The following is a 15,164-nucleotide window of genomic DNA, read 5'->3' as shown; positions in this document are numbered from 1 at the left end:
TGATTTCGGACAACACAGTAGTATCGCGAAAATGTTGCCAACTTTGGGCTGGGAAGACTTGGGAGTAATAGAAGACGAGCCGCTAACGAAGCGATATGTCGTGAGTTGTCAGTGGGTCAGTGGAGAAATGGTGTGGAATAAGTTTTAGTGAAGCCTTTACAAGTATGAAAGCTCATTATATGAAGATAAAGTTGGAATTCAAGAGGAGAAATTGGGGAAAATGTTAATTTATAGGAAGAGGAATTAGGGATTGGAATAACTTATCAAGGGAAATGTTTGATACATATCCGAGTATTTTGGAATCATTTCAGACAAGACTAAGTAATATGACACCTGGGCAGCAGCCCTAGATGTAGATCAATGATGATTGGTTGATTTTATTTTATTATCATAATAAACTTGCTCTGAAAATTATATTGATGTGATTTGTACTGTGAATGACTTAAAACAAGTACATACTCGAAACTCATCACAATCTAATTGTCATCTTACTTAATGCTCGGGATAAATCAAGGTATTTTATGTTGAACTCAAACCCTCTGTTTTCCAGTTTTTATCCTCTAAACACACAGCTGGGCATATTCTCCTGATCTGCTGAATGTGGAATTGCATGTTATTGTGGTTGAGGTTAGTGTTTATGGTGGTGTATAAGTTGCAGGGATGTTGGGGACAGTACGGACACAAACCAAACCAAACCAAACCCCATGGTGCAACAGTCCTGAAGGGCCATGGCCTACCAATAATAATAATAATAATAATAATAATAATAATAATAATAATAATAATAATAATAATAATAATAATAATAATAATAATAATAATAATAATAATAATCATCATCATCATCATCTTCATCTGTTTACCCTGCGGGTTCGGCTTTTCCCTCGGACTCAGCGAGGGATCCCACCTCTACCGCCTCAAGGGCAGTGTCCCGGAGCTTCAGACTCTTGGTCGGGGGATACAACTGGGGAGAATGACCAGTACCTCGCCCAGGCGGCCTCACCTGCTATGCTGAACAGGGGCCTTGTGGAGGGATGGGAAGATTGGAAGGGATAGGCAAGGAAGAGGGAAGGAAGCGGCCGTGGCCTTAAGTTAGGTACCATCCTGGCATTTGCCTGGAGGAGAAGTGGGAAACCACGGAAAACCACTTCCAGGATGGCTGAGGTGGGAATCGAACCCACCTCTACTCAGTTGACCTCCCGTGGCTGAGTGGACCCCGTTCCAGCCCTCGTACCACTTTTCAAATTTCGTGGCAGAGCCGGGAATCGAACTCGGACCTCCGGGGGTGGCAGCTAATCACGCCCACCACTACACCACAGAGGCGGACAATAATAATAATAATAATAATAATAATAATAATAATAATAATAATAATAATCTTCTTTCTCTTCTACTGCTTTTCCCACTCATGTGGGGTCGCAGGTGCAAATTATGTTGTATATGTGGATTTGGCTTAGTTTTACGTCCGGCTGCCCTTCTTGACGCCAGCCCTATATGATGGTTGGTAGTGTAGTCCGTTGTCTGAATATGAAGAGGAAAGTGTTGGAAAAAACACAAACGCCCAGTCCCCGAGCCAGAAGAATTAATCAGCCGCGATTAAAATCCCTGACCCGCCGGGGATCGAACCCGAGACCGGTGACTCGAAGGCCTCAATGCTGATCATTCAGCCAAAGAGTCGGATAATGATATTTCTATGTCCGTTTAACTATTAATATTTTGCTAGGTGCGGTTTTCGGAGACGCCGAGATGCTGGAATTTCGCCTCGCAGGATTTCTTTTACGTGCCAGTAAATCTACCGACACGAGGCTAACGTATATGAGCACTTTCAAATACCACCGGACTGAGCCAGGATCGAACCTGCCAAGTTGGGGTAAGAAAGCCCAATAATAATAATAATAATAATAATAATAATAATAATAATAATAATAATAATAATAAATTAAAGGCTGAGATAATATTCGTTTTGGTGGTGCTTCTTCAGCTACGGAGTCACTGTTTCAGTGAACATAAGAACTGCCCGTTCAATATGTTACACAACGTAAGCTAGAGAGCGAGCTCACGGCCTTGACATCCACTGTTGGTTATAACTTGGTGCATGTCGTCACCGGCTTCAGTTCAGTTTCAGTCTGCCCTGCCTGCTGCCTGTCTGCTGCTGTTAGCTACAAAGTGAACAATGGCTCCCAAGTACAAGCTCACATACTTCAATCTTAGAGGACTCGGCGAACCTATTCGATTCCTGTTTCATTATGGAGGCATTGCTTTTGAAGACAACCGAATTGAATTTGCAGATTGGCCTAAAGTGAAAGATTGTAAGTACCAAAATGTCTGTATACATTCATATTATAGCCTATATTGTAAGTGTGGTGGTCGTAACAGCCTTGTTCAATACGTTTACGAGGGTGTGTCTTTTGCCGCGTGTCGTATGGTTTCATTAATTTGGGCTAGGAGTGTTTGAAGTACGTATTACTGTACTGACGGTATAAAGACTGAATAGGGAAATTCACTCTCAGGACTGATGTGAACATTACCATTTGAATTTTGGATGTGCAGGCCAACAGCAGTTATCCAAGTTAGCTAAGCCTGCAATACTTTTTCTTCGAAGAGGATTTAGTTCTACGATTTTCCCATTTGATACTTTCTTCTTCAATCACCATTGATCTCCATTCAGCGGTGTCGCCCAGGTGGCAGATACCCTAAAGAGTCTTAAAATGATTTCAAAGAACTTGGATATTTATAAAACATCTCCCTTGATAAATTATTCCAATCCCTAATTCCTCTTCTTCTTAACGAATATCTGCCCCAATTTGTCGTCTTGAACTCCAACTTCTCCTTAATTTTATTCTTCTTTCGTGACCTTCTTTCCAGTTGTCAGGGATCGGCACAAATGAGGATTAGGCACAGTTTTACGGCCGGATGCCCTTCCGGACGCCAACTCTTGCGAGGAATGTATACTGTGTTCGCTGATAGTGTGAAGGGTAGTTATATTAAGACGATCATACTGTACAGAAACTAACCGAACGTGGAAACATTCACAGACCCGGCGGGAAACCGAACCCGGAGCCCCATGAACAGAAGGTCGCTACGCTGATAGGGTGACCAGATGAGAACACTGAATCCTGAAATGTAGCACGTTTCACCTAAATCTAGGACACTTTATCCAGCAACAAAATTTCACTCATATATACGAATTGCGGGTTTGTTCTGGGGTGGAGAATGGGTATGAGGTTATCCCCCTTTCAATACACTATAAGTAAAATGAAAGATTTTAGATCATTTCATTATTTAAGGGACCGGTTTCAAGCCAACCAGGGGTGATCCTCAGCCTTAACATTTTAAACATCTGAAAGTCATACAATATACGGTACCGTATGTACAATCATTAAAGTCCCTTACACGTATACATTATCACAAGACACTTAAAACACCAGATGTCTTGAGTGAAACTATGTATTGGTGGTGGTGGCGATTATTGTTCGAAGAGTACAACTTTGGTCGATACCTTCATTTTTAGAAGTGTTGGATCCCTTCCATTTCTCTCTTTGGTCAGTGTTATTTAGAGAATGATAGAGATAGAGGGCAGGTACGAAAATAAAGTACAAATTATTATTTATTTATTTATTTATTTCGAGTACGCTATGCATCCTATACCCATACCGTGTTAAGGCCCTTCCTGCTTTACTTACGGCTAGTGCATAGTTCGAACTGAGCCATACATAAGGCCTACTAACGAACAGGTCAAACGAACAAACGTGTTCTGTCATAAATCTGGCATGCAGCTTAGTTGAGTTACGTTTTATTTCACTTTCCTTATAGCCTTGATTGCTTGTTTACTTAATTTAGACACTTTCTTAAAACTAAATTTTCAGCGACTTTAGGGAGACGTATCGTCATCAACACTCACGACAGATATGAACAACCACAGGCTAGCATGATACCACAAGAAAACATATGAATTCCTTTAAATTCCGCGCGAACCGTGTATAAAAAAATAAAAAAACCACAAACCCGAGTTCTTAATATGCGCTGTGAGGAACGATGAAGGGTGGTAGGGGTACCTTTTTTTGGCAAGGTCATGGACACAGAGGTATGATTCACCCGTTTGCCGCGCGCATTCGCGTGTCTGGCAGTCTCTTTAGCGTCTTTTAGTATCTTAGCGTATAGTCGAATATTAAATGATTTTTAATTGTATAATCATGCAATACCGTACATGTGTAATATTGTTCCTTTGATGAAAGTTTTATTGTACAGTATTGAATCCAAATCTCAAAAAACCATTATTACCGCACATAAGTTGGTAGACTGTCAACCTTTACCTCTGTCGAAATTAGTTAAGTTTTGATGCCTACTCTTCCCCCCCCCCAACTTCTGATTCCCAATTGCCGCTACTGCGGTTGTCACATCTGCATTAAAAATATATTATACAATCTTGTAAATAGGCCTATGTCAGAAAAAGAAAGATATACAGTATCTGCTGCATAACATAGTTGTAGCCTTCATTTAATTTCACAAATTTGTCAGCTTTTTACCTCTTATTTCAAAAGTTTTGTGAAACAGACATTTATAAAATTTTTTACCTGCCTGACAATTTCCTGTCTACTGTAACATTTTAACTTTTATGAAATAGGGTCCTGGGCTTATTTTTTCAGCCGGAACGCATTCCGCTAAGCTTTTGCGTTCCTAAACATACTTTTTAAATAATAATGTTATTTGGTTGACGTTCTACTAACTACTTTTACGGTTTTCGGAGACGCCGAGGTGCCGGAATTTAGTCCTGCAGGAGTTCTTTTACGTGCCATTAAATCTACTGACACGAGGCTGACGTATTTTGAGCACCTTTAAATACCACCGGACTGAGCCAGGATCGAACATGCCAGCATGGGTCAGAAGACCAGCGTCTCAACCGTCTGAGCCACTCAGCCTGGCTAAACATACGTTTTATAAGTAGGTCTATTTCAAAAGTATCGGCACAACTGCTATAAATTGGAAGCTATCGTTTTGTTTTTTTGCCAGTGGTTTAATGATGCAATAACAAACACATCGAAGGATTGGCAAGGAAGCGGCCGTGGCCTTAATTAAGGTAGCCTACAGCCCCAGTATTTGCTGGTATGAAAATGGGAAACAACGTACTGCCAATGCTGGTATTCAAACCCAACATCTCCTGAATGCAAGCTCACAGATGTGCGATCGTAACCACACAGCTATTGTAAATATTGAGGGAATTAAAAATTTCTTCACATTTGCATTACCAGTAATGTTTTAATGTTTTATTTCCATTTTATATACAGTATGCAGTATCAATCAGAAGAGTTGGGGGAAACCGTTATTGAATTACTGTACTTGTAACAAACTATTTCCTAGTAATTTTTACTTAAACTTGTTACATTATACAAAATGTAATTTTTATTCATAGCTTGGTTCTTAGAATAACATTGCAATCATTACATTCCAGTAATTGCATGGAAGTAGAAACAGAACAGTTACGATGCAGATCACTTGTACAGTTCTAATGCAGCAAAACCAGTGCTCAGTTAAACACAAATTTTACTGTAGAGCACTTCTTTACTAAATGCAGAGACATTATTTCCCCGCAGAGGTCAAGACTTAGCGATGGAAATTTTAAGAACCAAATATACGTGAAGTAAATGGTAATTGAACACTAAAGGTAGAAAATCAATGGTACACTCTATTCATCTGGTGAATTAGCTGTGATAATGGTGTATATTTTACAGCCCAATAAAAACCAATATCTACAATTTACTTTTGTAGACATTGTTTAAAAATACAACGTGGATAGTGTTTGTCATGAAGTAAGGCTTACAAAACCATTTGTCGTTTAACATGTTCTTTATCAATCAATCACCACTGATCTGCATCTAGGGCACTCGTCCAGGTGGCAGATTTCCTATCTGTTGTTTACCTGGCCTTTTCTTAAATAATCTTTCAATTTATTGAACATCACCCTTGGTAAATTATTCCAGTTAACTCCTCTTCTTATAAACAAAAGGGTGATTAACATAAAACCAAAAACATTTAAGACGATCATGGTAAATAACTGATAAGTTAGTAAATCTGTCAGACGGGCGACAGTCCTAAATGCGGGTTAGTGTTGATTGATTGATTGATTGATTGATTGATTGATTAAAGTCGCTAAGGAAAATATCACTTACCATGTAATATCATATTTAGTCTCACATAATGATCCTATGATAAAAACAAATAAATATGAAGTAACTTAATATGTATATTATTATTATTTCCATGCAAATTTTGGTATCATTCCAGCCCCATGTGAAAGAAAAAAAGAAAAAAAAATCCTGGATACATATTTCAGTACAGTAAATACTACAAAATATATTCAATAATGTCAATAAATCCTCTGAACAGAATGAGTTGGCCGTGCGGTTATGTTCGCACCTTTGCGGGTGTGCATTCCGGAGATAGTGGGTTTGAACCCAAAATTCAGCAGCCCTGAAGATGGTTTTCTGTGGTTTCCAATTTTCACACTAGGCAAATGCTGGGACTGTACCTTAAGGCCATGGCCCTTTCTTCCCACTCCTAGCTCTTTCCTATCCCATCGTTACCATAAGACCTATATATGTCGATACGACATTTAAAAAAATCATCTGAAATGATGTAAGAGTGTTTATTTGAATCAATTATTTCTTATAAGATGCTATAATTTGCTTATTTTCATAGAAAGGATGCTGAAGTTTAATAATTAAGTCGTATTTTCCTTGATAAAATCATTAGTATAAAGCCACAGGGCTTTCAAATTTAAACACAACCAGTTGCAGAGACCTCTTAATGAACAAAATAAGGAGTGGCTTCAGGATTTGGACAGTTCCAGAGGTGTCATTAGTCTGCACTCAGCCCACTTAACAGCTGGTAGGCACTGTATTGACCAGAAGCTCATTATTAGGTCTCTGTGGCTGGCAACATTTTAATTTGAAAGCCTTGTATCTATGCAGATATTACTTTTTTCGAATTCACTTTTAAAATAAATTAGTAGGCTGTGTTGCTGACATGCTGAAGGACGTTTTGATGTGATAAGATAAAATAACTGCATACAAAATACTGTACATGTTTATTGTAACATCATTGGTGTTCAAGACAAGTGTAAGTTAAAATAAACTGAATTATTACAACCAATTAATTAAACTTTATTTCTGGCAAAGTTTGTGATTTGTAGTTTCTTGAGCAGAAACTGTTGCATCCAAGATCATTTGCAATGTCCTCATCCATTGCTGATTCGGGTCAGTTGATCGCAAGAGATGTAGTCCTTAGCTCGCTTCTCCATGAGCCTCTTCTCGGACTTTTGCTGTACCTGCTTTGGCTCTCAGCATTGGTGGATTTGCCATGAGATCTTCTCTGTTGATCATGCCATTTGGACGAATAAACAGCAGCAAAATCAATATGTAGTACTTGTACACGACTGAGTGACCTCCAAGCACTCGGCTTTCTGGAATTCTCTGCACCTTCTGGTCCGTTCAGCCCAGTTCACATTGGACTTTTTCTGGGTTTCTTGATCTACTCTATTGGTTTGATTTGGGTGAATCAGCTATTGTAACACGATGTTATGCTAATTTTCCACTAAGTTTTGTGTACACACTCTCAGTACTATCAACAAAACTTCTGATTTAGCATCATTATATTTTTGAGAAAATAGGATTATTCAGCAAAAAATACTGTTTATTTCATTTAAACCAGTCAGTGCATGTAATTGCATTGCCTTTTCGAAGCTGACCGTGCACCCGAAATTGTATTCCCGCTATTTTCCTCAACACCATGCGTGACACCTCTCCTCTCCAGTACGCATGGTCTATGACCACTGACCACATTGGTAACTGAATGAATGAAATCCATCATTAACTTCCTATCATACGAAAGTGTCAATCTCCTACTGAATCTTATTATGCCAGCCTTTCTAGCCTGTAGCCCTATTGACAGACCAAATTATAAGGCATTATCACATCAAAACCAATATGTATCTCTGTTTTTATGATGACGAAAATGAGACACATTGCAGCTAATAAGTAGGCCTACTAGATGAACATAAACATTTTTAAAAAGTGGACCCTCATCTAATATCAGTAGGTGGAAAAAAATTGAAATCAGTACTCTAGTTCATTTTTAAAATTTACAATATACCTGTATCTTGTTTCCTGCTACAGGATGGAATAGATTGTGCAGCCAGTGATCAACGTTGAGTGTTGAGTGGCAGTAAATAACCCAGCTCTGTAAAGGAGGCTACGACTTGAGTTGAATGCTAGTTTCTCAGTAGTGGAAATGCCACTGAAATCCAGCAGGCAGCATCCGTCTACAAGATGCTATGTCTTTAGCATACACTATGATGTTGAATTTTGCTCCTAACATGACACCACAATCAAGGCTTTGAACTTTCTGTAATGCCTTTTCAAGGGTAATATTAAGCAGTATTGGGGATACACCTGTCAAACACCACTATTAACATTAGAAGTGTTGCTGAAACCATTTCCAATTTCGATCTTTAATTAAGCATTTTCAGTGCATAGTTTGGCTCAGCATTAAGTTTATCTGGGATGTTGAACTGTTTCATAGCTTTCCATATTTCTTCCTGTACAAAAGTTGTCATAATATTTGGTGAAATCCACAGAGAGAATGTAGACATCCATTAGGAATTCCCAATACTTCAAAATGATTTTATAATAAAAACTTGATTAGACTTAAGAGCAGCCAGGCATAAAACCATCTTGGTGATCACTAGTGATTTCCTTGGCAAAGGTTGTAACACAGAATATTTAACAGTAATAAAACTAGAAACTTATAAATAAATCTCTCATTTACAGCTACTCCATTTGGAAAACTTCCCGTCCTCGAAGTTGATGGAAAACCCTTCCCTCAAGGAGCTTCTATAGCACGTTATGTGGCAAAACAAGTCGGTCTTGCTGGAAAGGATGATTTGGAGGCCTTGGAGATTGATTCCGTTGTTGACACCCTTGTTGATCTGAGGCTAGGTAAGATTTTGTATTTATCATTATTTATTGTTCTTTAGAAACATATCTTTTGTACTTTTATATCTTTATACAAATTTTTATACCTTGTAGAGAACAATCTTTTGTTTTTGTTTTTTGCATAAGAAAGAAATTTTTTCTTAACTGCTTACATGATATGCCAGGGACTACTGTGAACCTATTGCTGATATGAGAATGCATACCAATGATCTTCAATTGCACACATGCACAATAAAAAATACTGCACACTGTCATCCCCTTTGCACAAATTATATAGAAATATCTACCTTTCGTTAGAAAGTGTGCAGTATTGTGTGATCAGCACAACTGAGTCTGCAGCTGTTGATCTCCATTTACTAGGCTTTTTTCTTCCTTTGCATACAGCAATCCATTCAATTTTAAGATTTTAAATATGATGACACAATTTCTTTTTAAAGTGAAATGTGTCTGTTTAGCAATGAAATTTTCTTTAAAAATTTTAAGGGCAAATTGGAGTGTGTCCATTGTGTGAATGAATGCAAAATGAAGGCCTTATGCCATGTGTTAATCATTTATGGTTATGTAGACCTAACATTCATATATTCACTGCATGAAATTGGGAGTTCTTCCATACTGGACCCCCACCTTTTGTGGCTATAAAAATTGAAAACAAAGAAAAAGAAAAGAGAGGACTCTAATATGAAAGTAAATACAGTAATGTATTTTCTTACTAATTTGACAATTGTTCTGTTTTAGCTGTTATCCTTAACAACTTCTTCTGTTTCTCCTGTGATCTTCTCTATAAGTACCCTCCTCCTTGTTACATTCTTCCATCATTTCCTCAAGCTTGAGTGTCAAAGTAGGTGCGTAACCACACTGCTTCTTCATTCTACAATTCACTTAGCAGCGACTTCATTTACTTTACGTTTCCTCCTTACCGTTTCCTTGCAGCCTATTTCAACTCCAGACTTCGTGTGTGTCTGCAGTGTATTGAGTGTACTTTCTCTACTATATGATGTTCCATATTTGTTCAAAATTTTCAAGGAGACAATTTTTCTACTATTTCCACCAGCCATGCCATCTGAAATAAGTGATCATTCAACTGTGTTGTGTCGACTCTCAATTTCAGCTTTGGCAGGCTTTTATTTTGAGAGTGATGAGGCAGTCAAGCAGAAGAAGAAGGACATTGCTTTGAAGGAGACGGTGCCGTCAATGCTCAGCAAACTCGATGCTCGAGTGAAAGAAAATGGAGGCTACTTTGTTGGTGGCAAGGTATGTGTATCTATACCTGGTTCTTGTAGACATGGTATAAATATTTACAGTTCTGTGTTTAATAAAATAATAATGGCAATGCCTCTGGACAATAATAGTTGAGATTTTAAAGAAGCAGTTTGTGTTAAAAATAGATTTTTAAGTGTACATCAGAATTGAGAGGGAATTCGATTAAAAAGGAAATTATTTTTATCCTGTCCTATTTTATGCAGTAATTATGTGGTTATTCGGGTACCTTTCCGGTTGTTCCTGCTGCTATTACGTTTGATGCTGACGCAGTTCTTATTTATCAGGGTTTTTAGATATAACCCATATCAATTCAAGCGCATTGCAAGTGGAAATATAAATGGTCCATTATTGGACATTATAAATTTTCCAGCTAACTCATTCCTGATTGTCAGCGTTTCGCCCTCGTTTGCTAGATTGGTCTCATCAGTTGGTACCTAGCACACCTATCAAGACGCTGGCTAGTGCATACCGTGGAGGCCACTGCGTAGGCTACTTGGAGCCACCGGCAGTGCCAATGCACTATGAGAGACTTTCTCTTTACCACGGTATGCACTAGCCAGCATCATGGTGGGTGTGCTAGGTACCAACTGATGTGACCAACGTAGCACACGAGGGCAAAACACTGACAATCAGGAATGAGTTAGCTGGAAAATTTATAATGTCCAATAACGGACCACTTACATTGCTATTATAAATTTACTCATTCGGGGCAAATATTTCAGATTCCCTATGGGAATAAACATCTGTATCATCTGATAGCCAAGCGGGCACTTTTGAATTTACCTTGCACAACCATTGGATATAATGTTGGCATTACAGCACAAGATATTTAAACTTGACACAAGGATGTCAAAGCCTTTTTCGACTTCAAGAACTGTACCCTGTTGTATATAGCATTATATTTGATTGGAATATGTGGCATTCATGTTTAGTCTAAGTAATGTTTTACATTGTACAATCGTTATTGAATAAATATGTTCATCAGCAGTTGACGATGACCTAATTAACAGGTTGAAACCGGTACTGTGTTTTAATGTGATTGAAATATTTTAGACACTTTTATTATATAAAATATTGATTAGGTAGAAAACTCTCATTCTTTATACTTGTGTGCTCAAACTATCAATACCGTACAGACAATGAAGCTGATAGATTATAATATATGTGACCATTCTGGTATTTGGTAGACTGTATTAGCAACGAACCCCAGGTCTGTTTTGTAATATTAATTAGTGGAGCATGACATGTGCCATAGGTTTGAGATAGCAATTGCAAGCATTGCCTAAATACAAAAAACACTTCAAAAGAAACATTTCCCTCACCTCTTGATTTTGTACTATAATTTCTCCCTTCATAAGAAGTAGTATTTAAAAAAACAATTTTTTTTAGATTCTAAAAGATGGTCTAAATCAGGTGAGTCACCCTTAGTCGCACTAGTCAGTGTTTAACATCAGAGTTCACATTCTATACTTTTCATTACCACCATCACACGAGTGGAATTCCCTTGTTGGGAACTTCAGACTTTGCATTAGAAATTATTTGCAATGATCAGTTGAAATCTATAGATGTCTTTTTAAGGACCCCTTACTTAACTTTCCCGTCCTAATCCACTGGTGTTTGTTAGAAGTGGGTTCAAACAGGTGGGAACAATGGCAGGTAGGTACTTGGAATGAGGGCATAAAGACTAAGTTAGGAATGAACTCAATGAACAACAGTATATGTATAAACCAGCTTTCTGGTAGGGTCATGTAAAAAAAATGGAGGAAGATGGGTTACCTATGAGAATAATGGACTCAGTCATGGAGGTTAATGCCTGTTGCTCACGGTAAAATTTTCTGTCAAATTTATTGTACAATAATTTAATTTTATAAAATTTCTGTTGCTCACGGTCAAATTCAAGTTTTGTAAAAACTTTGATAAAACTTTCCATAAAATAGGACATGTTCTATTCCGTAAAATTAATTTTACGAAACGAACCTATCAGCGAAGCTGACATCACGATGATGCTGGTGCTACGTCGTTAGAAGATTGTGAAGCTTGATTGTAAACAAACACTTCTTTCTAAAATGGCAGGATTCGGGTAGACTAAGGAAGCTGTTAGCGTTTTACTGGACGAATACCAGAAATATCCTTGTTTGCATGAAATTAAAACGCCACATTACCACAACAGAAATGCAAGAAGAGAGGCAGAAAATACAATCGCCTAATTTCTATATGAATGCTGGTCTTCTAACCTCAAGTAAATTTCGACAAAGGACAGCAATCCTCTACCTTCTTCTCTTCTTTTGATCCAATCCCGAGTCCAGCATTTCGTGGCATTTCTTTTCTTCCTTTTTACCTCTGTACAACATATAATTGCAGCTAAAGCAGCAAGTTTTGCTTTGTTTGTTGGAGCCATACTCTCAAATACACTGTAAGTTGAACAGCTGATTCTTGATTTAAAAGTGTATCGACAGATGGCAGCACATACACGTCGTAGTTCAGAAGTGAGTTCATAGATGGCCATCCTGATTCTTCCACGGATTTTATAAAATAATTTTACCATGAGCAACACAACTTGTTTTCACCTAACTTTTATAAAATTAATTGTACAACAAATTTTACGAAACATTTTACGGTGAGCAATAGGCATAAGAGAAGTAGGAGGAGACCAAAGTGATGATGGTCAGGCTCAGTCTTTAATGATAAGAGGTGTGGAACTAAACAAGGACACAGAGCTAGTTTGCAAATATGTAGACATGTAGTTAATTCATAGAGGCTGGTAGGCTGAAAGCCACAACAGTCTAGAATGATGATATATGTAAAAATGAAGACTAAATAGTAATTATTAGTTTTTGTCATTATCTTCCTTTTCCTTTGTTTATGTTTGTTGCTTATTTGAAAGTTACAGCATGTCTCTGTACAACATATTTTTTTATCCAAAAACTTTAACTGTCAGTATCTCTATTTTATGTTTTTGAGGTTTGGGATTTATTGCAGAGAACTCCTGAACTGTGAGTTTAAGAAACACGTTTGTATGGGGGTAGAGAAGCACGATTTATATGGAACAACGTATCACAATGAATCCTAGATATAACACGGGGCAGGTCCTCCAGAATGGCAGAACAAATGATACAAGTTCTCGAAATAAGCTTTCAATGTATTAGATTGTGTTTAGTACATATGGTACATATCCTAGAGGTGTTAAGTACAGAACAAAAATGACCAATCATAAACCAGTGAGATCCGAATCCACAGCCTTGCAATTTCACACGGGATGATCTTACTATTTGAACTATGGTGGCCTGGGTCATATTTGTTCTGTTTGAAAGGATCTGAGTGCAGGTCTCGCGTTACTGCGGTCACAGCTTCCTGGTGTCTGGTTGGACTTTTTTATTCTGTACTTAACAGCTCTTCAATATGTACTAACTGAAGATGACCTAATATGATGAAAGTTCAAAGTACAGTGTGGTCGTCAAAATTAAATATATATAAATTAAGTTCATTTGTATACTTAAACTATGTGGTATATATTCTTGATTGCAGCTCACCTGGGCAGATGTTTACTTCAGTGCCATCCATGCAACCTTCAACCATTTTATGGGAGAAAATGCGATTGCAAAATATCCGAACCTCAAAGCTATCGTTGATAAGGTGGAAGAAATTCCCGCCATCAAAGCTTGGATTGAGAAGAGACCTGTAACAGATCTTTGAGTTTGTGAATATATTTAATTCATCATATCTTTAAGCTGATTTTTTTAAATGATTCATAATGTAACACTTCATTCATTAAAGACCAGTTCAACCATGTGAAATGAGGTAAAAATTATGATAGTTACTAACATTCACCATCACCCTCACTTTCCCCTTTCCAGCTCTATCCAGTTAGTCATCATCATCATCATCATCATCATCTTCATCTTCTTCCTATCGTGTACCGAGCCGCATATCCCATTACAGCCTTGCATTGTCATGCCACCTCTTCATCGGACATCCTACATATCATTTTCCCCTGGGTTGATATCTGAGAAACCGAGCTCGATAGCTGCAGTCGCTTAAGTGCGGCCAGTATCCAGTATTCGGGAGACAGTAGGTTCGAACCCCACTGTCGGCAGCCCTGAAGATGGTTTTCCGTGGTTTCCCATTTTCACACCAGGCAAATGCTAGGGCTGTACCTTAATTAAGGCCACGGCTGCTTCCTTCCCACTCCCAGCCCTTCCCTGTCCCATTGTCGCCATAAGACTTATCTGTGTCGGTGCGACGTAAAGCAAAAAAAAAAAAAAATCGGGGAAGCTCTTTTGGCTCTTCCAGCTTCCATCCTTTGTATATGACGATTGCAGTTTTCCGGATAACTGTGGATGTAGTCAGTTATTGGTTGTGTTTTCAGTTATTTTAGCACCTCTTCATTCCTTTTATGATCCCATTTGGTGTATCCTGCATTACGGCAATGAACATCATTTCTCACGCTATGATTCTTGAAAACCCTCCTGTGGGTGGGGGACACAGACAAAGAATACACCCACGGTATCCCCTGCCTGTCATAAGAGGCAACTAAAATGGGTGACCAAGGGATGATCGAATTAGAACCATGAGGCTACTTGTAATTAGTACCACCACGCAGGTAACACCACGGGTTGCTTTTACTTGTGCATAGTACCACTATGTTAGGTACAAAATAGGTTTGTGTTTAGTAGAAACAGAGTGCGTTGCCGGCTTTTACAGTACCTATGTTTGGTACCACTTTAGCAGCGACACCATGGTTCTGGCTTGCCTATGATTAGTACCTATTATATCAGGGACACTACGGGATAGTACGAGTCCCTGTGGTTAGTACACTTACATGATGAACACCATTGGTTTGCATTGCCTGTAAATGGCGCTGGAATGTGCGAAACGCCATAGGTTTGTATTACATGTGCGAATTTCATTACCTGT

General features: G+C 38.3%; 1 protein-coding gene across 1 annotated transcript; it reads left to right on the top strand.

The window, feature by feature from the left end:
- The first annotated feature begins 2,116 nt into the window (after positions 1–2,116).
- LOC136879038 (glutathione S-transferase-like) lies at positions 2,117–14,055 on the top strand. The gene is made up of 4 exons (XM_067152770.2): positions 2,117–2,309; positions 8,826–8,993; positions 10,099–10,241; positions 13,776–14,055. The coding sequence occupies exons 1-4, from the start codon at positions 2,174–2,176 to the stop codon at positions 13,941–13,943; spliced, it is 615 nt and encodes a 204-aa protein (XP_067008871.1). The 5' UTR covers positions 2,117–2,173; the 3' UTR covers positions 13,944–14,055.
- Positions 14,056–15,164: the final 1,109 nt, after the last annotated feature.

The sequence above is a fragment of the Anabrus simplex genome, chromosome 8 (assembly GCF_040414725.1).
Source record: "Anabrus simplex isolate iqAnaSimp1 chromosome 8, ASM4041472v1, whole genome shotgun sequence".
Classification (NCBI taxonomy): Eukaryota; Metazoa; Arthropoda; class Insecta; order Orthoptera; family Tettigoniidae; genus Anabrus; species Anabrus simplex.
Note: the sequence above shows the minus strand (reverse complement) of the source record. Positions and strands in the feature narration are given on the sequence as shown.

Excerpts from the sequence above, each read along its gene's own strand:
- LOC136879038 (XM_067152770.2), top strand. The coding sequence starts at position 2,174 with ATGGCTCCCAAGTACAAGCTCACATACTTCAATCTTAGAGGACTCGGC. Across the intron at positions 2,310-8,825 it reads TTGGCCTAAAGTGAAAGATT|CTACTCCATTTGGAAAACTT; the intron begins GTAAGTACCAAA and ends TCTCATTTACAG. Across the intron at positions 8,994-10,098 it reads CCTTGTTGATCTGAGGCTAG|CTTTGGCAGGCTTTTATTTT; the intron begins GTAAGATTTTGT and ends TCTCAATTTCAG.